Below are 22760 nucleotides of genomic sequence, written 5' to 3'. Positions count from 1 at the left end.
CCAGAGCTGGATCAGGGCTGCAGGGGGGGTCTCCCCTTCACGCAGCAGAGGGGCAGGATCCCCTCCCTGTGCTGCTGCTCACGCTCTGGGGCTGCGTTTCACTGATGTTGGATACCCCCAGCTCTCAGACTTCTCCCAATTAGAGGTTTTACCCTTTTTTCTGTTACCCGTAGGCCTGTTTCTCACCGACCCGTTCCCTCTGGGGCACGCACTCCTCGGCACAGAGAGCACATGCGGAACGTGCGCAGGTTCCATGAATCCCTGCAGCAAGCAGAAGGGAATGCCCAACGGGCAGCGAAGATGGACTCGTTGTCACTGTCCTCACGTGCTTCTCTTCTCACTGCTCTCAGGTAAAGCAGATCTGCTACCAACGTGGTGAGCAAAGCAGTAGGTTTGCAGAGCCCCTCTCCAGGTTTCCTGCAGCCCATCTAGGCACTGAGAGCTGCTCTAACATCTCTCCAGAGCCTTTTCTTCTCCAGGGTGAACAAGCCAAATATCACTAAGTATATTCCAAATAGATACTAAAATCAGTAATGTCCTTAGATCTTAATAAAGTAGAAATCCTCTGTCAATTAATATTCTTGTCTTTATGACTTCAGTTGGCAAATCATCTCAAATGCAACTCCTTTGACTAAGTTTAAAGCAAGCTCTTTTCTGTGTCTTCCAGCCTAAGTTTCATACCTAATTGGGCATTTGCTCCTGAGTGTTAATCCTGTCAACCTCAGCACTTGCCTGCTGGTCTCTTTTTCAGTAATAACCTTTAATCTCATATTTCATATTTACATGCTATTGTCTAGAATGATACAAATGGAACCACTCTGCCACAAGCTTTCTTTTTTGCCTCTTACCCAGTTTCTTCCCTCTGCTTACAGAAAAAACTTGAGTGAGCTGGATGAGGTGCAAAGGTACTTCAATCAGAAGCTGACCAAGTCTTTTCCTGACTTCAGTTATGGGAACACATCCAGACCAAGTCATGAAGAGCAGGAGAGTGATCATCGGGGTTCAGTGAGCAGAGAAGTGGATCCCAATGGATGCCATCTTTTAGAAAGATCTAGTCAGTTGGTGTCTCAGGTCAGCAGCCTCATCAGTGGTAAGTTGTCACCTGGTTTAGAGTTTGTTGTCAGAAGCTGCCTTAAAGGATCTGCAAATATTCTATTGAGGACCATTTCTTTGTGTTGGTGATCAGTGCGTGTTGGTCCAGAGGGAGAAAGGCTTGTAGAGACATCCAAACCCCTCTCACAAATGACAATGTTGAACTGAAACATTGAGAAAGAAGATTCAGTGGGAGTTAAGGCCCTCTCCATAGAGCCTGAACTCCACTGGAATTTCAGTGTCCAGTGGGAAAAGGGAGATCTGTGGAAAAGTGATCATCACAGAGATGCTGTGAGGGCTGGAGCAGCTCTGCTCTGGAGCCAGGCTGAGAGAGCTGGGCTGGGGCAGCCTGGAGAAGAGAAGGCTCCTGAAGGGGAGACCTGAGAGCAGCTCCAGTGCCTGAAGGGGCTGCAGGAAAGCTGGAGAGGGGCTTGGGACAAGGGCCTGTAGGGCCAGGCCAAGGGGAATGGCTTTAACCTGTCCGAGGGGAGACTGAGATGAGCTCTTAGGCAGAAGCTCTTCCCTGGGAGGGTGCTGAGGCGCTGGCACAGGGTGCCCAGAGAAGCTGTGGCTGCCCCATCCCTGGCAGTGTTCAAGGGCAGGTTGATCACAGGGGCTTGGAGCAAGCAGCTCCAGTGGAAGGGGTCGCTGCCCATGGCAGGGGTTGGAACTGGTTATGCTTTAAGGTCCCTTCAACCCAAACCAGTCTGTATTATCTAAGAAATTGCTAAGATCTGCTAACTAGGAACCAAAAATAGGTGATTGTGGCTTTTTAAGGAATGTCAAATCCCCAGAGGTTTCCAGGATTGCTTTTCCTGTTTTTTAATGTTTAGGTTACTGTTGCAGTCACATTTTTCCAGGACCTGTGTTAGGAGCACAGGCACCTCCTTCTTCTCAGGCATTTACAATTTTACCACCACATCTGAGCATCAGTCATAGAATCATAGAATGATAGAGTAGTTTGTATTGGAAGGGACCTTAAAGCTCATCCACTTCCAGCCCCTGCCATGGGAAGGGACACCTTCCACTAGAGCAGCTTGCTCCAAGCCCCTGTGTCCAACCTGGCCTTGGAAGGAGGGAATTTCTGTTTTTCAAATATTGAATTAACAATTGTCTGTCATTTGATTCAAGTTGTTAAATTGAGCAGAAAGGTTGAGAATATCAGTAGCAACTGTGTCTTCTGGGCATAAAACTAGGGAAGCTGTGAGAGGAAGAGCTGGTAAGATTATCCACCTTTCCTGTCTAGATATTCCTCTTCTCTTCCTATGTGGTCTGAGCTGTCCAGTCTGGTTTCAGCCACTCCAAGCAATAGGTGTTTTTTCCATTGGCTTTAGGTGTCCTCCCTATCAGAGTATTTTCACTGTCCAGTTTTTTCCTGTACATGGATTTGGGTATTTCCAGTTATTTTCCTGTAATTTAATCCTGAACATTTCCTTTTCCCTTCAGATTTCTGCCCTTCTCTGGGCCTTGTCAGTGCTAGAGAGCAGAATGTGATCCCATCAGCAGAGTGTCTGACAAAGCAGTGCACATTTAACTCAAACCCATTCTTACATACAGGATTTTCTGCAGAAAGCCCAAATAAATCACATAAAAAGTGAATCATGGCTCGGTGCATTTACTGATGCTGTTTTCTGTTCATCAGACTTACAGACCATAACTAAAACCACTAAAGAATCATCCCATGTGCATCAAGACAGCAGCAGAAAGCTGGGTGTTACACGTGTCCCGGGCCAGAAGGATGATGAAGCTGGACCTGAAGTGTGTCAAGGCCAACTTGAGTTGGACTCCTCCAGCATTGGCAGTGATACACAAGAGCCGTGCTCTTTTGGGAGACCTGTGTTTGACAGACACATGTTGCACGAGCTTCTAGACCAAGCTGTCCCTGACGAGGAGCATCCTTTGCCAAGGGGCTCTGTCCAAGAGCATGAAGGTGCTTTTGCTGTCCAACCACACAGTGAAGAAGAGTATGAAGAAGATGTTATAGAACCACGAACTCTCAATGATATAACAACCATGACAGACAAAACCAGTCCCTGGTCCAGTGTGCTGTCTGATGGGGAGCAGGGGGCTGAGCTGCAGTCCATAGACTTGAGGCCTGAAGAACAACGCTCAGTGGACACTGATTGTTTCCAAAGAGCAAACAGCAGACGGAGCAGCACCTTCTCTGGCATGCTCCAAGTTGACAACCAAAGCTTGCTCACCACCTTTAGCTCGTGCATTAGCCTCCATGCAGATGGGAGCAGTACTTGGGCAGCAGCAGAAGGAATTCAGAGCTTGAATAGAGGCACGGAAGCAACAGAGAAGGAGCTGTTTCACCCTGCTCACTTATCAGAGCTGCATCAAACAGCCAGTGGGTCTGGAGAAGGTGGAACCTGTAACTGGGATAAAGCATTGAATGCTAAACCTCTAGATCAAAATGTAGAGTTTCCAGCAGCCTCCACAGAACAACTGGCATTTCCAGGAGATGTTGGCTTGACCAACCCAGAAAACACAGCAAGAAAGGAAGAGGAGGAAAAGGGGGAGATTGTAAATGAAGATCATCACGACAAGGAAGAAAGTGGTTCTGGTGAGAGCTGTATTAAGAGTGTGTCAGCCCAAGCAGGCTCGGAAGGAAACAGTGAGAGCTTTTCTGATGGCAGTAGTGAAGACCCACTGGAAGAGTCAGAAAAGGCTGTCAAACCCAAGATTGTTTTGTATCCTTTTCTTGCACACACATTGCATTCAAGGAGAAATACACTGTGGGGAGCTCTTCCCTGGGAAATGAGACTTGGTGACCTGGGAAGGTGCCAGAAGACCCTGTTACGTTGTGTTTCACACCATGTAGTGATGGCAGCGTTCAAGGCCGGGTTGGACGAGGCTTGGAGCAACCTGCTCTAGTGGAAGGTGTCCCTGTATGTAGCAGGGGGTTGGAACTGGATGAGCTTTAAGGTCCTTTCCAGTCCAAACCATTCCATGATACTATGGCTTCCTTGCAATTTGTCACCAATATCCATGCGAGGTATTTCATTTTGGGTAGTGTCAGCCTGCCTTCTTGCATTTCTTGCCCATGTTGTTTTTTCTCCATGGATTACAGCTCTTGTGTTTCTTCTGTATTCATGTAGTTTGTTTTGCTCTTTCCCACGTTTCTTGCCCAGATCCCAGATCTCCCATTCCGTTTCACTAAGTTGTGTTGGGATTTCTGCAGGATGAAGCACTCTACACGTATGTGAGGTATTACTGTAAAGCAAGTTGGTGGCCCCTGCTCTGTGAGGCCAGGTGAGAGAACCAGATGTTGAGAATTACAGAATATGGATTAAAATGAATGAGATTCAACATCTGGAGGCCATTAACAGCTGTTACAGTGGGGTTCATTCCACATCTGCAGCTCCAGTGGGGCTCTGTGCAGCTACACCATGCCAGAGGTTGTACCTTAACAGTTCTGTTCAGATCTGATCCTGTTGTTGTTCCCAACTTCTTCCTTCCACCCCAGCAGATGGAAGCCACCATGAGACTGCTCAGCATTTCTTCTCGTCCCTCCACAGCTCCAGAAGTAAGTATGGGACATCCTTTCCTTTCTTGTCCTAGTTCAGCAGAGTCCATTCATTAAAGCAGGAACAAAAGTACCTGTCAGCACTCAGGGTCACAAATCATGTCAAGGAGAATCTTTCTGATACCTTTTCTCTCTGTGAGAATCATTTTCAGTGTTCATGGCAGCAGCATCTGTGATACTTAAGGGTTTACATAAACCAGTGTGTCTAAATACTCTGTGGACATTGCTCCTCTGCAGTGGGGACATTGAAAGGGGCTGGAGCTCACTCTGCACTTCTTCAGGCTTTAATGTGAGGTGAGAACTTTGGTAAGAGCCTGTAGGGCCAGGCCAAGGGGAATGGCTTTAACCTGCCCGAGGGGAGACTGAGCTGAGCTCTTAGGAAGAAGCTCTTCCCTGTGAGGGTGCTGAGGCGCTGGCACAGGGTGCCCAGAGAAGCTGTGGCTGCCCCATCCCTGGCAGTGTTCAAGGCCAGGTTGGACACAGGGGCTTGGAGCAAGCTGCTCCAGTGGAAGGGGTCCCTGCCCGTGGCAGGGGTTGGAGCTGGAGGAGCTTTAAGGTCCCTTCCAACCCAAACCTTTCTATGATTCTCTGATTTCAAGGACACAACCTGTAACGTGTAACAACAGCTCCAGTTTGTGTCTTTTAGATCAGGATGAAATGAGGGAGTTTGTGGCAAAAGCCTCTCTTGGAGGGGCATCACATAGCATGTCTTCAACAGAGGGGACAGTAGAATACTTGGAGTGATTCTTCCTCATACAGGAAAGCTGTTGATTGCTTTTCCTGTTTTGTCATTGGTTTGACGTGCATCAACATGTATTTAGTGCAGGGGTTTGTGGCTCACTTGTTTTGGGGTCATTTCCAGCCCCAGCTTTGTGATGGATGTTGGTGCAGGTCTGGGTGCTGCAGCAGTTGGGCTGTCTGTTTACTACTCCCAGAATACATAATGTGTTGGTTCCCCTCCTCATGACCTATGAAACACGTGCTTTAAGGAACATTTATGTCACTGGGAACAGCTTGCTTGATTAAAGAGCAGGGAAACGGGCAGGATGTAATAGCTCTGAAGTAATGGAAACTATTTTAGATCAATAAACATGTTTACAGCTCAGGTGAAATACCTCACTTGTTGCTGATTTGTCTTGTAAAAATGATTTTTTTCCTGATTTACCCTATATTACCTTTTCCTAAAGCTCTTGGAACTTGTTCCTTATGGAAGTAGAAACCTTTATCAGAGGAGACTTGGGTACAGTATGCTTCAAGGATCCTCAGATGTGTCTTGATGCTAACACCTAGTCTGCAGCGTGTCTTGGCGCATGCTTTTCGTGCTGTGCCTAAATATTCTGGATGAAATCAGCAGCAGAACCTCAGCTGTGTTACTCCTTTGGAATGTCCTCCAAATCCTCTGTGTTTGCCTCTGTCCATCACCGATTCCCCCTTTCCTCTGCCTTGTTGTCATCTCCCTGCCTCTGAGTTTTGCTTTCTTCACAGGCTTAGCTCCAGTTCTTCCAGGTCTTCCTGAGCATCTGCAAATCATCACTCAGACCCATGGATTAATATTAACACCAGCATTACTTTGAATTCCCTCTCTCTGCAGTGCTAAGCTTAATGGCTGAAACACCCTCCTGAAAGTGAGTAATAATGAGGGAGAATATTATTGGCACTATTTGGATATAGCTGACCTTAACCCAGCTTCATTCCAGGATTGGCTACACCTAATCCTCCCCTGTGGCACTTGTAGGGGTCTGTTGAGACAGGACTCAGTTGTGCCTTGTGTTGCACACAGCACATCACATCAAACATCAAACGCCCTGGATGAAGAATGAGTTTGTGCCCTGTGCTGATGGTAAAACAGAGTTCAGGAAAACTGCTTTCTCATAGTTTTGTCCTGAATTAGCTCTAAGAACCTCAGGTTCTAAATCTGGGCTGGTTTCTGCACGGCTCAGCAAACACCGAGCATGACAGCAAGGCTGAAATCGGAGCTGTTGTTGTCTGAAGAGCTGCAGTCCCCTCTCACTCACGTGGCAGCTGGCAAACTTCTCTCCTGGCCTTCCCAGTGTTCCTGCTAGCTCCCCCTGTCTTGTCTGACTCCCTGCTTTCCCTGTCTTCCTCCTCCAGAGGACGAAGAAGTGGTGAGAAGGGGAAGCCTTCATGTCAAAGGAGCTGGCTGCAAGGACATGAGGTTCTGAGAAGGTGCCACAGCAGCTCCAGCCTCAGCCTGGATGCTGTGGTCACCTTCTGGACACCTCAGTTTTGCAGAGCCTCATGAAATCTTTCCTTTTGAGACCTTTTATCTCCATTGTATCAGACTCGGGCTTCCAGTTCTTTAGCTCCTTCCCAGCTCTTCTCTTCTACACTGGACACCCCCTGTCCTGCCTGATCCACCTGCCCTGGGGTGACTTCTGCTGCTGTTCAGGTTCAGCAGCAGCTCTGTGCTTTTCCAAGCCCTGGATGGGGCCTGGAGCAAGCTGCCCTAGTGGAAGGTGTCCCTGCCCATGGCAGGGGCTGGAACTGGATGAGCTTTAAGCTCCCTTCAACCCAAACCATTCCATGATTACTATCCAAGTCTTATGTCTGACTGTTGCTCCAGCCTCCATTCTCCCTCTTCATCTTTACTGCATTCATATGTTCCATATTATTTTATATAGTATGGCTGATATTCCAGGGCCAACATTTACTCTTTCTGGTTCTGGGAAAGTTCAGGACAATCATATTCTAGAGGGAAAACATTCCAATGTGATTCCAGTGAATCACATTGAAACCACTGAAATCACATTGAAACCATACCTATGGGTATGGGGATACCCATAGCCAGGCTGCTGCCTTTCAGAGTCAGCCCACTCTAATGGGCATGGAGCTGGTTTGGAGGAGCAGGAGGAAGTATTTAAAGAATTGGAGAGTTAATAGAATATTCATTAAAATATCTTGATTTGTTTTACCCCACCTCTATGAATATTCCAGAACGATAAGCAATATGGGAACCAGTTTTACATAGAATAATTCATATTTGTACATACATAGATTTACCTTCAGTGTAAACTAGAACCAACACTTTTCTAACACAGATCTTGACAGATTCAGGTGAAAAGGGCTTAATCTGTTCTATAAATGGCCACCAACTGTCCAAACAGCCTTTACTGGCTGGAATGTTTCCTCTTGACCTGCTCCCACTTCAGCCACAGCCACTAAAGCTCTTCTCTTTCTGCCTCAGCTTACCCAGGGAGCAGAGTTAAGGTTTTTAGTCTCTAAACTCACCCTCCTGTCCCCTGGCACAGAAATGCTGATGTTCTCTTTCATTTTCACAAGCAGGACAGCAAACAGCGGGACTGAATTCCTGACGTCCCTTTTGGAGTCGCTGGCTCTGGTCCATGCTTTGATAGGAACCTTTTCCTGTCCAGAAAGCAGAAGTAGGTACAAGGTCATGGCACGGGGAGGCTCTAGCCTATTAACACAGATCTGTTTTCACTCCTTCAGCCCTGTGCACAAACAAACCCAGACGTTCAACTTGCTGAAGCCTTCCCCGGCTCCGGTACCAGGATTCTTTGACCTTGAAGTAACTCATCCCCCAAAACCTGAGCAATGCTTATGAATCTGTTTGCTTTCCTCCAGCCTCTGGCACTCAGCAGTTCCATAATCCAGGTCCTCTTTCCTCTTGGATCTTCCTGATTAATGTGTGCAACCGTGGCTGAGTGTTGGGTACGTGGAGGCTGTGACAGTGTTGGCTTAGAGACAGAGGGGGAGAAACCCAAGAGGGTTAAATCTCTGAACTAGCCCCTTTGATCTATCAAAGGAGCATCTTAAAGATGCAGCATAGAAGGTCTTGATAAATGTTTGTTGTGTGAGGAGTGTGCATATTTGAGAGTAGCTTTATGTGGAGGTAGGTATGGAATTGTAGCTCTTCTGCATGGAGCCCAGTGAGGAGTGGTGTCCTCAGGGTTGGTGCTGGGACTGATCCTGTTCAGCATCTTTGTTGGTGCCATGGACAGTGGGATCCAGCACCCTCAGCAGGTTTGCTGATGGCACCGAGCTGTGTGGTGCAGTGACACTGGAGGGAAGGGATGGGATCCAAAGGGACCTGGACAGGCTGGAGAGGTGGGACCGTGTGGACCTCATGGTGTCCAACAAGGCTCAAGTGTTAACTGCCCCTTTAAACTTCTCTCATTGCCTTTCACACCTTTGCACATAGGAGAGCAGCAGGAAGAGCTGCTAAACCTTTCCTAGAGCTGGAAATTCATCTGCAGGAAGGTCCTTGGGGTAGTTACACACATCTTAACACCTCTGCACTGCTGCAACCAGAGCCAGTGGTAAGAGGAGGAGGATTTCAGCCTCTTCTATCTGAAACAGGCTGCAAGTGGAGTGTTTTCCAGGCACACCTCATTTACTGGCAGTCAGGAGCACACAAGCTGCAATCCATCCCCTCGGTGTCATCTAACAGCAGCAGGCACCTGCTCCTGTGTCGTGTTTTCAGTGTGCTTTTGGGGTATGTTATTGCACTGGAGGCAGAATGGGAGCGAGGGGCAGGTTCCTCCAGCAGCCTCTCAGACCATAACAGCTCCACTTTGATGTGCCTCTGGCTTCCCCTCAAGCAGGAGAAGCCCTGTGGAGTGTTCACTGTGAGGACAAAGGAGGAAAGCTTTAATGTCTACGAATGTGGGTTGCTGTTTCTCTGTTCCTATGGTGCACAAGGAGTGTGTAGCACGAATACAGCTGAGAGGAGAGCGGTGAGAGATAGGAAACGCTGTTCCATGGCCCTTTGGAATAGCATTAATTGGATGATTTGAGGAATTTAATTGCTATGGGGGAGACCAGGAGCCCTGAGGAGAAGGACTTGGGGTGCTGGGTGAGGAGAAGCTCCCCATGGCCCTGCTTCAGTGTGTGCTTGAGCCCAGAACCCCTCCGTGTGCTGGGTGCACCCCCAGAGCGTGAGCAGCAGCTCAGGGAGGGGATCCTGCCCCTCTGCTGTGTGAAGGGATCCAGCTCTGGGGCAGCAGCACAAGAGGGAGAGCTGTTGGAGTGAGGCAGCTCCAGTGCCTGCTCTGGAGCCAGGGAGAGAGCTGCAGGAAAGCTGGAGAGAGGCAGCTTGGGACAGAGGGGCTTGGGACAAGGGCCTGTAGGGCCAGGCCAAGGGGAATGGCTTGAACCTGCCCGAGGGGAGACTGAGATGAGAGAGGAAAGATGTGGCCTGAGCTGCCCTCAGGGGGTTAAAGAAGCGGAGCTGCTTCAGGCCATGCTGCTCACTGGGTCTCCTGGCACCCAGGGTTGGTTTGAAAGCCAATACCTTGCTCCAGCCTTCGCCTGCATCCCGGGCTCAGCCTCACTGGGAGCACTGGAAAGGTCTCCTGGGGTGATCGGCTCCCTCCTGTGAGAGGCAGCTCCAGGATCCTGTTCCTGCTCTGACCTCACCCTTTGGGGTGGGAAATGGGGTGTTTTTTTGGTCAGGAATAAGTGTTTTTGGAGATGTTTGTGTTTGGTTTCCTGTGCTTCACAGGCTGAGCTGTATTAACTGTATTAACCAGTGACAGCAGCGCTGGGGATGAGCCTTAGGGGAAACACTGCAGGTAGAAAGAAACACACCCTGATGTCTACGTAGAATCAGAATCAACCAGGTTGGAAAAGCCCTTTAAGCTCACCCAGTCCAACCATTCCCAGCACTGCCAAGGCCACCACTGCCCCATGGCACTGAGGCTTCATCTCCACGGGGTGTGAACCCTTGCAGGGATGGTGCCTGCAGCCCTGCCCTGGGCAGCCTGTTCCAATGCCTGAGCACCCTCTGGGGCAGGAATTGTTCCTCAGCTCCATCTAAACCTGCCCTGGTGCAGCTTGAGGCCGGTTCCTCTTGTCCCATCCCTTGTTCCTTGGGAGCAGAGCCCAGCCCCTCCTGCCTCCATCCTCCTCTCAGGCACTTGTAGGCAGCCATCAGGTCCCCCTGAGCCTTCTCTTCTCCACACTGAACCCCCCAGGTCCCTCAGCCCTTCCCCATCACACTTGGGCTCCAGCCCTGCTCCAGCTCCGCTGCCCTTCTCTGGTCCCCCTCCAGCCCCTCAATGTCTCTCTGGTTGTGAGGGTCCCAGAGCTGAACACAGGATCCGAGGTGCAGTGCCCAGCACATCCTGCCTGTCCCTGTGTTTGCTGCAGCCCCAGCACAGGGCGTTAACCAAAAGCTGATTTAACAGCAGTTGCAGTTTCTGCAAGCAGGCAAGAGCAGGAGAGGCCAGGTTTTCCTCCAGGATGGTTTTGCAGTGCCTGCTCCTGCGTGGCTTCCTGTGGTCGGCACGGTTGGATTTGTTGTGTCGCAGCCTGGCCTCTCCGTGGCAAAGGGGGTTGCATTTTAGGGTTCTGCAAAGTAAAGTTACAAATTACATTAATTAATAATTAGATTGAGTGATTAAACCCCAATATTCAGGGTGTCAGAAGCCAGTGGAGACCTTCCCCTGGCTCCTTTGGCGGAGGGTAGGCGCAGATTGAGAGTTCATGTGCCAAAAACCTTCCTAATACAGGTCTGTACCTTTTGCTTTCTGCAGTGGTGAGAAAAGCCAGCATTGCAGCAGCTGGTGCTGTGTCAGGCAGGGGAGTGCTTCACCGTGGTGGGTATGATTCTGCCCAAGCACTTGGAACAAAGAAGGGGTTTTATCCAGACACCTGGACCAAACGTGGGTTTATCCAAGCCGTTGCTCTTCAGTGTGAGGAGCAAGAGAACCCCCCTCGAGGAGAAGAGCTGAGCAGCAGGAACCACTTTTTCCCTGCGTCTCCTTTGCTGCAGGACCCCCAGTGGGTGTCCCATGGGCACTGGCTCCTAACTGCTGTCCCTTGTCCCTGCAGAGCACAGCCCCGCTGCAGGGTATCCCCTACCGGCGGCCCCGGCCCGCAGCTGAGATCTCGGAAGAGGAGACCCAGAGAATCGCCAGGATCTTCTCTGCTCGGCTTTCCAAGAAGGAATAACGCTGGAGAGAGCCCGCCCAGAGCTGCTGCTTCCCCAGCCACGGCCTCGATGCACCACCTCCACCAGGGAAGAGCGCATGGAATCCACATGGGTATCCCATCCATGGCCTGGGAGGAGCTGAGAGCATGTCTTGCAAGGGCAGGCCGCCAGTGGGACACCCTCTCAGGCAAGGAGCTGTCCTCTGGTCTGCAGTTATTCCATTTCTGGGATTAAATCATAGGGAATTTCTCTAATTAACCTTTAATTTTAATGAGTCAACACAGTGAGACAGCTCCTTCAACCTTCCATCCATGGATGCTCCATGCATCCAGCAATGCTCCGTCAAGCATCCATCAAAGGAGGATGGAGAACTTTGATGCCCATCAGCAAGCAGAGACCTGGCTGCTGTGGAAGGAGTGGGAAGATGAGCTCCCTCCCCAGGGACCTTCCAAAAACACATGCTGGGAAGCACCTTCTTGGAGCAATGGATGTGGCCAGGGGGGTGTGGAAGCCCAGGCCAAGGATACTGTAAAATACTGGATGTGTACAGAAGGATTTCACTAGAAATATGGAATTTTCTATCCTAAATTATTTTTGTACGTTTTTAGCTCGGGAGCCTTTTGGAAAACGGGTTTGGATACAAAGTGAGCCGAGGTCTTTCATGCTGTTTGTGTGTCAATAAAATTCCCAAGGTTTCTTGCTGTACCAGTGCGAGGTGTCCCCGCTGGGGCTGGAGCTCGTCGTTGGCAGGTGGATGGGATTCCTTCCTCCAGGAGCCTCCAGCGCCGGAGGGGAGAGGATGTCATGGAATGTTTCCCACAGGGGCACATGGAAAGGTCACTGCAGAGTAACTGGATATCAGCTTGGAGCGAGTGGGCCTCGAGGGAGAGGGAATGCTCCAAGTGAGGTGCTGGATTCAAACCACTCTTTGTATTCAGGATGTCAGGAACCAAAGCATCAGCATCCCTTTTCCTCCCACCTCTGAAGTCACCATGGACTCATGGAATGGGTTGGAAGGGACCTTAAAGCCCATCCAGCTCCAAGCCCTGCCACGGGCAGGGACCCCTTCCATAGAGCAGCTTGCTCCAAGCCCCTGTGTCCAACCTGGCCTTGAACACTGCCAGGGATGGGGCAGCCACAGCTTCTCTGGGCACCCTGTGCCAGCGCCTCAGCACCCTCCCAGGGAAGCTCAGTCTCCCCTCGGGCAGGTTAAAGCTGATCCCAGCACAGCCTGGGCTGGATGCCAGCTGGGTTGGGAGCACAGCAGAGGAGGTGCCAACGTTGACTCCTGGGTTATAGCTCAGGCAGGAGGCAAACAACTTCTCCCTCTTGCATTTAGGTCAGTGGTGGAGCAAGGTCCAGCCAGACGGGACAACAAGGCCCCGGACACCAGGGGTCGGTGAGGAGCTTCTGCCTGGAGCCCGTCGCTGGAGCAAAGGTGGCTTCTGGAGCTGAGCCAGCTCCAAATCCCTGCTCCGTACTCACACACAGGGTGAGCTCGTGTGCCCCTTTGGGCTTTGTGGGTGTAGGGCTCAATAGCACCAAGGGTTAAACACGGAGTCCTAAGGAACTGGAGGGAAAGGGACATTCCTTGATCCCTCACCCCCCCTCGGTCTCCAGCCTCATCCCTCCCCTTGGCACCTTCCCCTCAGCCACACTCCAAAGGTCATCCTGGTTTACATCCTGGCTTCAGCCCGGAGCCTCTTTGCTGCTCCACGTGAGCTCGGGGGGCACGTTACACCAAGCCACGGAAATCCTGCTCTCTGGAATGGGTTACAGCTCCGTGGTCCCTGCCAGGGGCAGAGGGGATCAACCTGGCCCTGAGCCGGTCGCTTTTTAACCCTTCAGGTGGTCGCTGCATCTCGTCCTTCCCAAAGCACGGTTAGGGTTAATCCCGAATGATTCCCCATCTGAGATCCCAGCAGCCACCAAACGGGCAGGATCCTGCCCTGATGGGTGCTGGGGGTCTGGGCAGGTCCCAAGGGTTGGACCTCAGCCACGGGTGGCCCCACTCTGCTCAGTTCAAATACCAGCGAGGGAACTGGGTTTCGCTGTCACCCGATCCCGGTGGCTGGAATGCCGTCCCGGTGCTATATAAGGGGGAGCCAAGGAGCCAGGCAATGCCCGTGTGAGGAGCTGGGCTGCCAACGGTGAGGCCATGGAGGGGGTCACCCTGGGAGAGATGGCCCCACCGAGCACCCCTGTTGTGTCCGGGATGGGGTGGGTGCATCCGGTGCCATCCCTGGGCTCAGCGTGGAGCCCCTGCCTCACTTTCCCCAGGGATACAGGCGAGGGACCAGGGCGGAGTTGGGCTTTTGGGGTGTCTGAAGGCAGCGAGAGGCCACGTTGTCACCCCTGCCCCCAAAGTGGCCCCCGTCTTTGAAGCCCCCTTTCCTTCCCAGCCACCATGGTGGGTCTGAAGCCCCCCGAGGTGCCCCCCACAGCCGGCGTCAAGTTTGTGAGCGCGGGGCTGGCCGGGTGCATCGCCGACCTCTGCACCTTCCCCTTGGACACCGCCAAAGTGCGCCTGCAGGTAGGACCCGCCGCGCCCCACATCCCTGCGAGCACCCGCCACGGGTGCCCCCGGTGCGCGCCTCGGAGCCGGGGGTGCTTGGGGTGACGCGGGTCGGGGGTGTCCCTCAGATCCAGGGCGAGGTGCGCATCCCCCGGCCCGTCGGCGCCGTGGAGTACCGGGGGGTGTTTGGGACGCTGAGCACCATGGTGCGGACGGAAGGACCCCGCAGCCTGTACAGCGGGCTGGCGGCCGGGCTCCAGCGCCAGATGAGCTTCGCCTCCATCCGCATCGGCCTCTATGACTCCGTCAAGCAGCTCTACGCCCCCAAGGGTGCCGAGAGTGAGTGTCCAGGAGCACCCCATCCCTGCGCGCCCCTTGTCCCTATGAGCCCCCAGGGCGAGCACCCACCCTCCGTGCAGCTCCCCCCCCCCCCCACGCCCCAGGGCACTCAATGGGGTGATGGGGGACCCGTAGAGCCGGGGCTCCCAGTGCTTGTGCTCTGCAGGCACCGGGCTGGCCCCGCGGGTGCTGGCGGGCTGCACCACGGGCGCGGTGGCCGTGGCCTGTGCCCAGCCCACCGACGTGGTCAAGGTGCGGTTCCAGGCCAACGGGGCGCTGCCGGACGGTGCCCGCAGGTACAGCGGCACCGTGGATGCCTATCGGACCATCGCCAGGGAGGAGGGGGTCCGCGGGCTATGGAGAGGTAGGAAGGGAATGGGGATGGGGATGGGGATGGAGGCAGGGGTGGGGTGGGAATGTGGAAGTTCAGGCTGGAGATAAGGAAGAAGTTCTTTACTGTGAGGGTGCTGAGGCACTGGAATGGGTTGCCCAGGGAGGTTGTGAATGCTCCATCCCTGGCAGTGTTCAAGGCCAGGTTGGACAGAGCCTTGGGTGCCATGGTTTAGTGTGAGGTGTCCCTGCCCATGGCAGGGGGTTGGAACTGGATGATCTTAAGGCCCTTTCCAACCCTTGGATGGGGATGAGGATGAGGAAAGGGACAATGAGGACTGTGTGCAGTTACGGCGTCCCCGACACACGAGGGACGTGGAGCTGTTGGAGTGGATCCAGAGAAGGCCACGGAGCTGCTGCGAGGGCTGGAGCAGCTCTGCTCTGGAGCCAGGCTGAGAGAGCTGGGCTGGGGCAGCCTGGAGAAGAGAAGGCTCCTGAAGGGGAGACCTGAGAGCAGCTCCAGTGCCTGAAGGGGCTGCAGGAAACCCGGAGAGGGGCTTGGGACAAGGGCCTGTAGGGCCAGGCCAAGGGGAATGGCTTGGAAGGGGCTTGGAGCAAGCTGCTCTATGGAAGGGGTCCCTGCCCGTGGCAGGGGTTGGGGCTGGAGGAGCTTTAAGCTCCCTTCAACCCAAACCATTCCCTGTTTCTAACGATGGGCTGGGGGGTGCAGATGGGGATGGATGAAACAGGGATGAGGACAGCAGGGCCGGGGCACCCACGCAGGGTGCTCCCTTCAGGGCTGTGCCACTTCCCCATTGCCACCCCTGTCCCGCACAGGGACGCTGCCCAACATCGCCCGCAACGCCATCATCAACTGCGGGGAGCTCGTCACTTACGACCTCATTAAGGACGCGCTGCTGCGGGCGCAGCTGATGACAGGTCAGGATGGTGCTGAGCTGGGGGGGGTGAGGGGGGCAGACGCAGTGGGTGCCATCCCCATGGCCCTCACCCCGTGCTGCGCCCCACAGACAACGTCCCCTGTCACTTCGTGGCCGCCTTCGGGGCCGGGTTCTGCGCCACGGTGGTGGCGTCGCCGGTGGACGTGGTGAAGACGCGGTACATGAACGCGGGCCCCGGGCAGTACCGCAACGCGCTGAGCTGCCTGCTGGCGCTGCTCCTGCAGGACGGGCTCGCTGGCTTCTACAAGGGGTGAGGCTGGCGGTGATGGTGCTGAGCAGCAGCACAGCGGGGCCATGAGCAAGCCTTTGATGCCGGAGCCACCGCGTGCTTCCCTTTAAACTGGAGAGAGATGAACGGGTTGATGGGGGGTGAGGGACTGCCAGAGGGTTTGGTCAAGGGCTCCATGTCTGGATGGGCACCAGTGACAAGTGGTGTCCCTCAGGGGTCTCTACTGGGACCAGGACCCTATAGAGTGATTGAGTGTGCTGTGAGGTTTGCTGACAGCACCGAGCTGCGCCATGCTGGAGGGAAGGGATGGCATCCAGAAGGACCTGGAGGGGTGGGAGCGTGTGAGGCTCATGGAGCTCAACCAGGCCCTGGGATCAGGGCAATCCCAGCACAAACCCAGGCTGAGAGAGCTGGGCTGGGGCAGCCTGGAGAAGAGAAGGCTCCTGAAGGGGAGACCTGAGAGCAGCTCCAGTGAATCCAGGAATCCTGGAGAAGGGGCTCGGGACAAGGGCCTGTAGGGATAAGAATGAGCTTGGAGCAAGCTGCTCCAGTGGAAGGTGCCCCTGCCCGAGGCAGGGGTTGGAGCTGGAGGAGCTTTAAGCTCCCTCCAACCCAAACCCCTCTGTGTCTCTGTGATGCACCCACCCCAGCCCCAGGCAGGGCAGCCCTGGGATGCCCTCCCCATGTCCCGCTTCTCCCGGTGCAGGTTCGTGCCCTCCTTCCTGCGCCTGGGCTCCTGGAACGTGGTGATGTTCGTCTCCTACGAGCAGCTGCAGCGCGCCGCGGTGCTGGCCCGCTCCTGACCCGGCCCCGCTCGCCCCTCGGCGAGGACCTGCACTCAATTACATTAATTGCCATTAACTGAAGCCGTGGGGAGCAGCGATGCCAACGGGACCCCTGAGAGGGACTGCGTGGATGGATGGAAGGACAAACAATGGGATTGGAGGAGGAACGTGGGAGAACGGAGGGGAGGTTTCCAGGGCGGACGTTAGGGAGGAGGAGAGGAGCGGTGATGGTTTTCCAGCTGGGAAGAGCAGCACTTCCGGATGGTGCTGAGGAGCAGGTGAGCAGCAGAAGCAAAGGTGGCTTCAGGGTGTGAAACCAGCTTGAAATCCCTCTGGTGCTCACACGGGAGCCAGGGAGGGGGCATTCCTGTTGTTCCTTATGGACGCTTCCAATAAACCGCCCCTATGGGGTCTGATCCGTCACTTTGGGGGAGGTTTATGATTGTCCTCGCAGCCCTGGGATGCTGCTGGAAAAGGGGAAGCTTATCCAGGTGTCAGGGAAAAAGAAGCATGGGAGCGCGGTGGGCTCACGGCCGTGGGTGCACCCATGGGTGCAAAGAGCCTACTGCACCCCCAGCCCCAAGGAGGGGGCCTCATCCACTCACCCTGGGCTCTGCAGCCCCTAGAGCTGCACGATCACATCAGGGATTTGGTGCTCACATCCCTACAATAATCCAGGCTCCCAAATCCCAGCACAGCAACAGCCTCCCCTGCTCCTCGGGGCTGGCTTCGGGGCTGTGCCTGCTGCCTCTGCCCCAGGGATGTGGGGGGAACCTCACGGGGCTCAAGCAGGCCCAGGGCAAGGTCCTGCCCCTGGGTCAGGGCAATCCCAGCACAGACACAGGCTGGGGGAGAGGGGATGGAGCCTGAGGGGAAGGACTTGGGTCCAGAGGAGCTGCTGCGAGGGCTGGAGCAGCTCTGCCCTGGAGCCAGGCTGAGAGAGCTGGGCTGGGGCAGCCTGGAGAAGAGAAGGCTCCTGAAGGGGAGACCTGAGAGCAGCTCCAGTGCCTGAAGGGGCTGCAGGAAAGCTGGAGAGGGGCTTGGGACAAGGGATGGAGGGATAAGAATGAGCTTGGAGCAAGCTGCTCCAGTGGAAGGGGTCCCTGCCCGTGGTTGGAGCTGGAGGAGCTTTGAGGTCCCTTCAACCCAAACCTCTTTGGGATTCACACACGAGGTCCAGGACCGCTGTTGGGGGCAGTCCTTACGGGATGTGCTGATCCCAACTGTTCCAGCCCCTTTGTGCCCTCACTCCTGTGCCTCCTCTCCTGGAACATCACAAGTGGCTCAAATGGGACCTGGGGGCCACTGGCAGGAGGTCCCTGAGCCCGGGGCTGTCACTGCCATAGGGAAGGGCATCACCCGTGCCCAGCAAGGGGAAAGCTGCAGTGAGCACACTGAGGCTCTGAGCACATCCTGGGGTCTTTTCCTCCTTGGCTTTGGTCCTTCCTGCACTGCCCCCTGCAGTCACCCCCAAAGCAGGAGCAGGGAGGACTCCAACCCCCCCCCCCCAGATCCTCCATCACCCCCTGGATGGCTGCAGGGTGGCAGCCGAGGGGTAGAGTCCCTAAAGCAAAGCTGAGTGAGGGCAGCAGGAACAGCCTCAAGGCTCTTGCTGTGGGATGATCCTTGTGTTTCAGCGTGCCCCGTACATGGAACCTCCTCTCCCCCGTCCCATTATGGGCTCCAGAGCTTTATTGGTGGGAGGAGAAGGAGAAGGGCATCGGCCCCTAGGACAGGAGGGCGTTTCTTAAGAGCATCTTCTTGTTAGGTGTGAGCTTCGTGGGAAAGCAGATGTTGAAGTAGAGGAGGAGGTCACCCCTGCGCTGGGTGTCCCCAGGCAGAGGCATCCCCTCCCCTGGCACCACTTTGCAGTACTTGGGGCTGCAGAGCAAAGGAAGGGGCTGAGAGGAGCTGCAGGGAGATCCCAACACAGGCTCCAAGCCCCAACGGGTCCGTGTGGAGCCCCATGGCCCCTTCTATTGCTTCCCCTTCAACCCAACCCAGGGAGTCCCCGATTCTCCATTACCAGCAGCACAGCCCCATTACAGACAATGACAGGAGCCCACTGTGGGCACCCTCGGGCAGGCAGGAGCCCCCCAAACCTCCTGGAAAGCTGCTGAAGCACCCCAGTGATCCAGGCAGCAGGAACACATCAGTGCTGAGGCTCCTCCCAGGTGCCCATTCACCTCCTTGGCCTCCGAACCGTGCAGGAAGGCCCCTGAGCCCAGCAGCCTTTTCCCCCTTGGCACTCACTCCACGATGTCATTGATGGGGATGTTCAGCAGCCTCCCATCCAGCGTCCTCACCTCCACCGTGCAGCCAACCAGTGCCTGCAGGGCACGGAGGAGGAGCTGAGCTGCCTCTGCTGCCCCCCACAGAGCCCGCTTCCAGGGCTCTTTACCTTCCCCAAGGGGATGGTGGCGACAAAGACGAGGTTGTCATCGGTTCTTTTGAACCTCGGGTGGGTTTTCTCCCGGACGACGAAGGTGATGTCAGCTGGAATGACGTTTGGGCCCTAAAAATGAGGGAGAGGGGAAGGAAAAAGGAGGCTTCAGTCAAAGACTCAGCAGGGGAAAGCGGGCATCAGGCAGAAATCCACCCCCTTTCAGTGATGCTTCATCCATCCTAAGGATAACCCAGGCAGGAAGGGCTCCTTGGAGCGCTGTGGAGCACAGTGACCCCGAGTGGCTGCATTAACCACGCTCCCAACTGCCCGTGGCACCAGGAGAGCTGGAAACCCGGCCCGGAGCTCCACACCGCAGGCATTACCTGGTCCCCTTCCTTCTCAAAGGTGATCCTGGTGCCCTGCTTCCAGCCCGGCTGCACGTCCAGGGTCAGGATCTTGTCCTTGATGGAGCTGGTTTGACCATCCTCGTTCATCACCTGGAGGGGGGGACGAGGGGATCAGCGTTTGTGACCGGGTACGGGCTCTGCTCGGCCACCCGAGCAGCCAGCACCGAGCACCGAGTCCGGCCGTGCTGGATCGTGACCCTGCAGTGCGGACACAGCCCTGCAGATGGAGCAGGGATCTCTGAGCTGCCACCGGGTCTGACAGAGCCACAGCCCGGGGTGGGTTGAAGGGACCTTAAAGCTCCTCCAGCTCCAACCCCTGCCACGGGCAGGGACCCCTTCCATAGAGCAGCTTGCTCCAAGCCCCTGTGTCCAACCTGGCCTTGAACACTGCCAGGGATGGGGCAGCCACAGCTTCTCTGGGCACCCTGTGCCAGCGCCTCAGCACCCTCACAGGGAAGAGCTTCTGCCTAACAGCTCGTCTCGGTCTCCCCTCTGGCAGGTTCAAGCCATTCCCCTTGGCCTGGCCCTACATCCCTTGTCCCAAGCCCCTCTCCAGCTTTCCTGCAGCCCCTTCAGGCACTGGAGCTGCTCTCAGGTCTCCCCTTCAGGAGCCTTCTCTTCTCCAGGCTGCCCCAGCCCAGCTCTCTCAGCCTGGCTCCAGAGCAGAGCTGCTCCAGCCCTCGCAGCATCTCCATGGCCTCCTCTGGCCTCGCTCCAACAGCTCCATGTCCCCCCTTTTGCTGCTGCCCCAGAGCTGGATCAGGGCTGCAGGGGGGGTCTCCCCTTCATGCAGCAGAGGGGCAGGATCCCCTCCCTGAGCTGCTGCTCACGCTCTGGGGGTGCACCCAGCACACGGGGGGGTTCTGGGCTCAAGCACACACTGAAGCCGGGTCATGGGGAGCTCCTCCTCACCCAGCACCCCAAGTCCTGCTCCTCCAAAGGACAGCGCAGCTCCGGGTTCAGCCCTGCCTCCCCACCAGCTTTCACAGCACCTCCTGTGCCAAGCTCCCTTTGCAGGAGGGGGGGGTTCCAGCCTCCCCCTTCCCCCCACGGTCACTGCCCTGCGGGAGATCTTGATCTTCTTGGTGCAGCCATGGAACAGGTCTTCAAGGGACAGGTACAGATCCCTCACAACCGGCGGGTCCTGCTTCCTGGCTCCTCGGCCCCGCAGCCCCCCGAAGGGCAGGATCAGCTCTGAGCCATCCTCAGCGAAGAACGCTGTGTGAACAAGCAGAGGGGCTCATCGCACCTGGATCAGGGGTCGGGGAGCCCCTGGGGTCTCCTATGGAGGATGAACCCCCCAAATACACCTCGACATGCAGAAACCTCCCATCTGCTTCTGCCTGTGACCACCGTCCCGCTCCTGCTCGTGGTTCCATCCTGCTCCCGTGTTTACGGCACCTCAGCAACCCCAAGCCCTCTTTGGGGTTGGGTTTGGGGATGGAAATCCTCCAGGACAAGGCTCACAACAGCCTATGGGGAGAGCAGAGAGCCTGAACTCACACCCTCAGGGCTCCCTCCCACCTGAGACTGGGGCCAATCAGGATCTAACCCCCAGGAACCAGCAGCACCAGAGTCACTGGGCAGGGAAACAGCCCCACAGAGCTTCAAGCTCTCGTGGTGGCCATGGCACGGTGGCAGCCACAGATGGGTCCTGGACCCCTCTGTGTACCTGCAAAGGGGTTGTCTCCACCAAAGAACTCCTTGAAGACTCTGTGGGGGTCGTTGTGGAACACGTATCCATCGCTCCAGGCGTTATCATCACCCGACTCCAGGGGGATGCCACCTTTGAGTCCCTCTTCTCCAAACTTGTCGTAGATGCCTTTCTTCATAGCTTAGGGAACAAGGAGGAGTTGGGAATCTCAGGCCAGAGATCCAGGTTTTACTTGGATAGAGGCTGGGGGAAGAGGGGGGGTCCCCACCACTCTGTGCCCAGCAATAGACCCCACTTGTAGCACTGGGTGCAGTTCTGGGGTCCCCAACATAAGGACATGGAGCTGCTGGAGCAAGTCCAGGGGAGGCCACGAGGATGAGCAGGGGCTGGAGCAGCTCCTGTATGGAGCCAGGCTGAGAGCATTGGGGCTGTTGAGCCTGGAGAAGAGAAGCTGTGTGGAGACCTCAGAGCAGCTTCCAGTGTGTGAAGGGGGCTGCAAGGATGCTGGGGAGGGACTCTTCATCAGGGACTGCAGTGATAGGACAAGGGGTGATGGGTTCAAACTGAAACAGGGGAAGTTCAGGTTGGATACAAGGCAGAAGCTCTTCCCTGTGAGGGTGCTGAGGCGCTGGCACAGGGTGCCCAGAGCATCTGTGGCTGCCCCATCCCTGGCAGTGCTCAAGGCCAGGTTGGACACAGGGGCTTGGAGCAAGCTGCTCCAGTGGAAGGGGTCCCTGCCCGTGGCAGGTGTTGGAGCTGCAGGAGCTTTAAGCTCTCTTCCAACCCAAACCCTTCTATGGAGGCAGCAGCCCCCAGCCTGGCTGCAGCAGTGATGGGGATGCAGCCACAGCCCCACCAGAGCCCCGTGTCCCCCCCCCCCCCTGCTCCCAGCCCCACTTACGGTCGCTGAGCACATCGTAGGCCTCCGCCAGGTGCCGGAACCTCTCGGGGGCGCCGGGCTCCTTGCATTTCAAGGGGTGGCTCTGCAAGGCCAACCTCCGATAGCTGGAACGGGACAGAGAGCGGGGAACGCACCCTCCCGGCCGGGCCCGGCTACCACAGCACCCCTGCTGCGGGGAGGGGAGCAAAGCACCGGGGCACACACAGAGCTCCCCATCCCCATCCCCACCTCCCCCCCGACCCCCCAGCTCCCCGGGTCCCCCCCGGTCCCCTCACGCCTTCTTGATGTCGGCGGCGGTGGCTCCGCGGCCCAGCTCCAGCACCGCGTAGTAATCCTGCCCCATGGCGGCGCGCGTTGCTATGGAGACAGCGCGGCCGGAACTTCCGGTCCGTGCCCGCGCGGGGCATCATGGGAGTTGTAGTTCGCCGCTGCTGTTCACGGAAAACTCCTTTTCCACCCGGGTGATGTGAAAGCAGCTGCTTTATTTCAGTGCACGCGGCGAGGCAGCACCCCCCTCACCCTCCCAACCCCATTCCTTGGTACCTTCTTCCCCTAGAAACGGTGATTTCCAGCAGTGAAAAAGGAACTGGTGGCACACAGACCCCTCCCCAGCGCCGGGGAGCTGCTCTCAACTACAGCTGCGCTGTCATAGGAAATACTCGTGTCCCAAAGCCCTCTCTCCGCAGGCTGGTGATCCCAGCGGCCTCCAAAACACCCACAT

At 55.6% G+C, this 22760-nt stretch overlaps 2 protein-coding genes across 3 annotated transcripts in view; one reads left to right on the top strand and one right to left on the bottom strand.

Moving 5' to 3' along the window:
- The window catches only part of C2CD3 (C2 domain containing 3 centriole elongation regulator), a 52330-nt gene extending 35532 nt beyond the window's left edge, over nt 1-16798 (top strand). Inside the window, 12 exon segments of the mRNA XM_057396578.1 lie at nt 174-350; nt 873-1090; nt 2735-3785; nt 4519-4621; nt 12874-12955; nt 12958-12972; nt 13937-14067; nt 14178-14388; nt 14555-14752; nt 15556-15657; nt 15747-15927; nt 16613-16798. Coding sequence (XP_057252561.1) covers nt 174-350; nt 873-1090; nt 2735-3785; nt 4519-4621; nt 12874-12955; nt 12958-12972; nt 13937-14067; nt 14178-14388; nt 14555-14752; nt 15556-15657; nt 15747-15927; nt 16613-16709 — 2566 coding nt within the window. The 3' untranslated portion in view covers nt 16710-16798.
- A 1567-nt stretch (nt 16799-18365) lies between these two features.
- Nucleotides 18366-22382, bottom strand: DNAJB13 (DnaJ heat shock protein family (Hsp40) member B13). 2 transcript variants are annotated; one of them, XM_057396574.1, is made up of 8 exons: nt 22315-22382; nt 22040-22143; nt 21157-21318; nt 20545-20702; nt 19461-19574; nt 19093-19206; nt 18941-19021; nt 18366-18466 (listed from the first exon to the last, which is right to left on the bottom strand). In XM_057396574.1, the coding sequence occupies exons 1-7, from the start codon at nt 22380-22382 to the stop codon at nt 18941-18943; spliced, it is 801 nt and encodes a 266-aa protein (XP_057252557.1). In that variant the 3' UTR covers nt 18366-18466. The 2 variants fall into 2 exon arrangements, with proteins under 2 accessions (XP_057252557.1, XP_057252556.1); XM_057396573.1 differs by having other exon boundaries at nt 18366-18572; nt 18945-19021.
- Between the last annotated feature and the right edge of the window lie 378 nt (nt 22383-22760).

Source organism: Pezoporus wallicus, unplaced genomic scaffold, assembly GCF_028554395.1.
Source record: "Pezoporus wallicus isolate ANWC-B61680 ecotype Strahan unplaced genomic scaffold, APGP_CSIRO_Pwel_v1 contig_10051, whole genome shotgun sequence".
NCBI classification, from domain to species: Eukaryota; Metazoa; Chordata; class Aves; order Psittaciformes; family Psittacidae; genus Pezoporus; species Pezoporus wallicus.
The sequence above is the reverse complement of the archived record's forward strand: the minus strand, read 5'-3'. Positions and strand labels throughout refer to the sequence as shown.

Coding starts and splice junctions, on each gene's coding strand:
- DNAJB13 (XM_057396573.1), bottom strand. CDS start 22,382: ATGGGGCAGGATTACTACGCGGTGCTGGAGCTGGGCCGCGGAGCCACC. Junction 21,319..22,039: donor CTACGATGTGCTCAGCGACC/GTAAGTGGGGCT, acceptor TTGTTCCCTAAG/CTATGAAGAAAGGCATCTAC. Junction 19,022..19,092: donor CCACCATCCCCTTGGGGAAG/GTAAAGAGCCCT, acceptor CGTGCCCTGCAG/GCACTGGTTGGCTGCACGGT.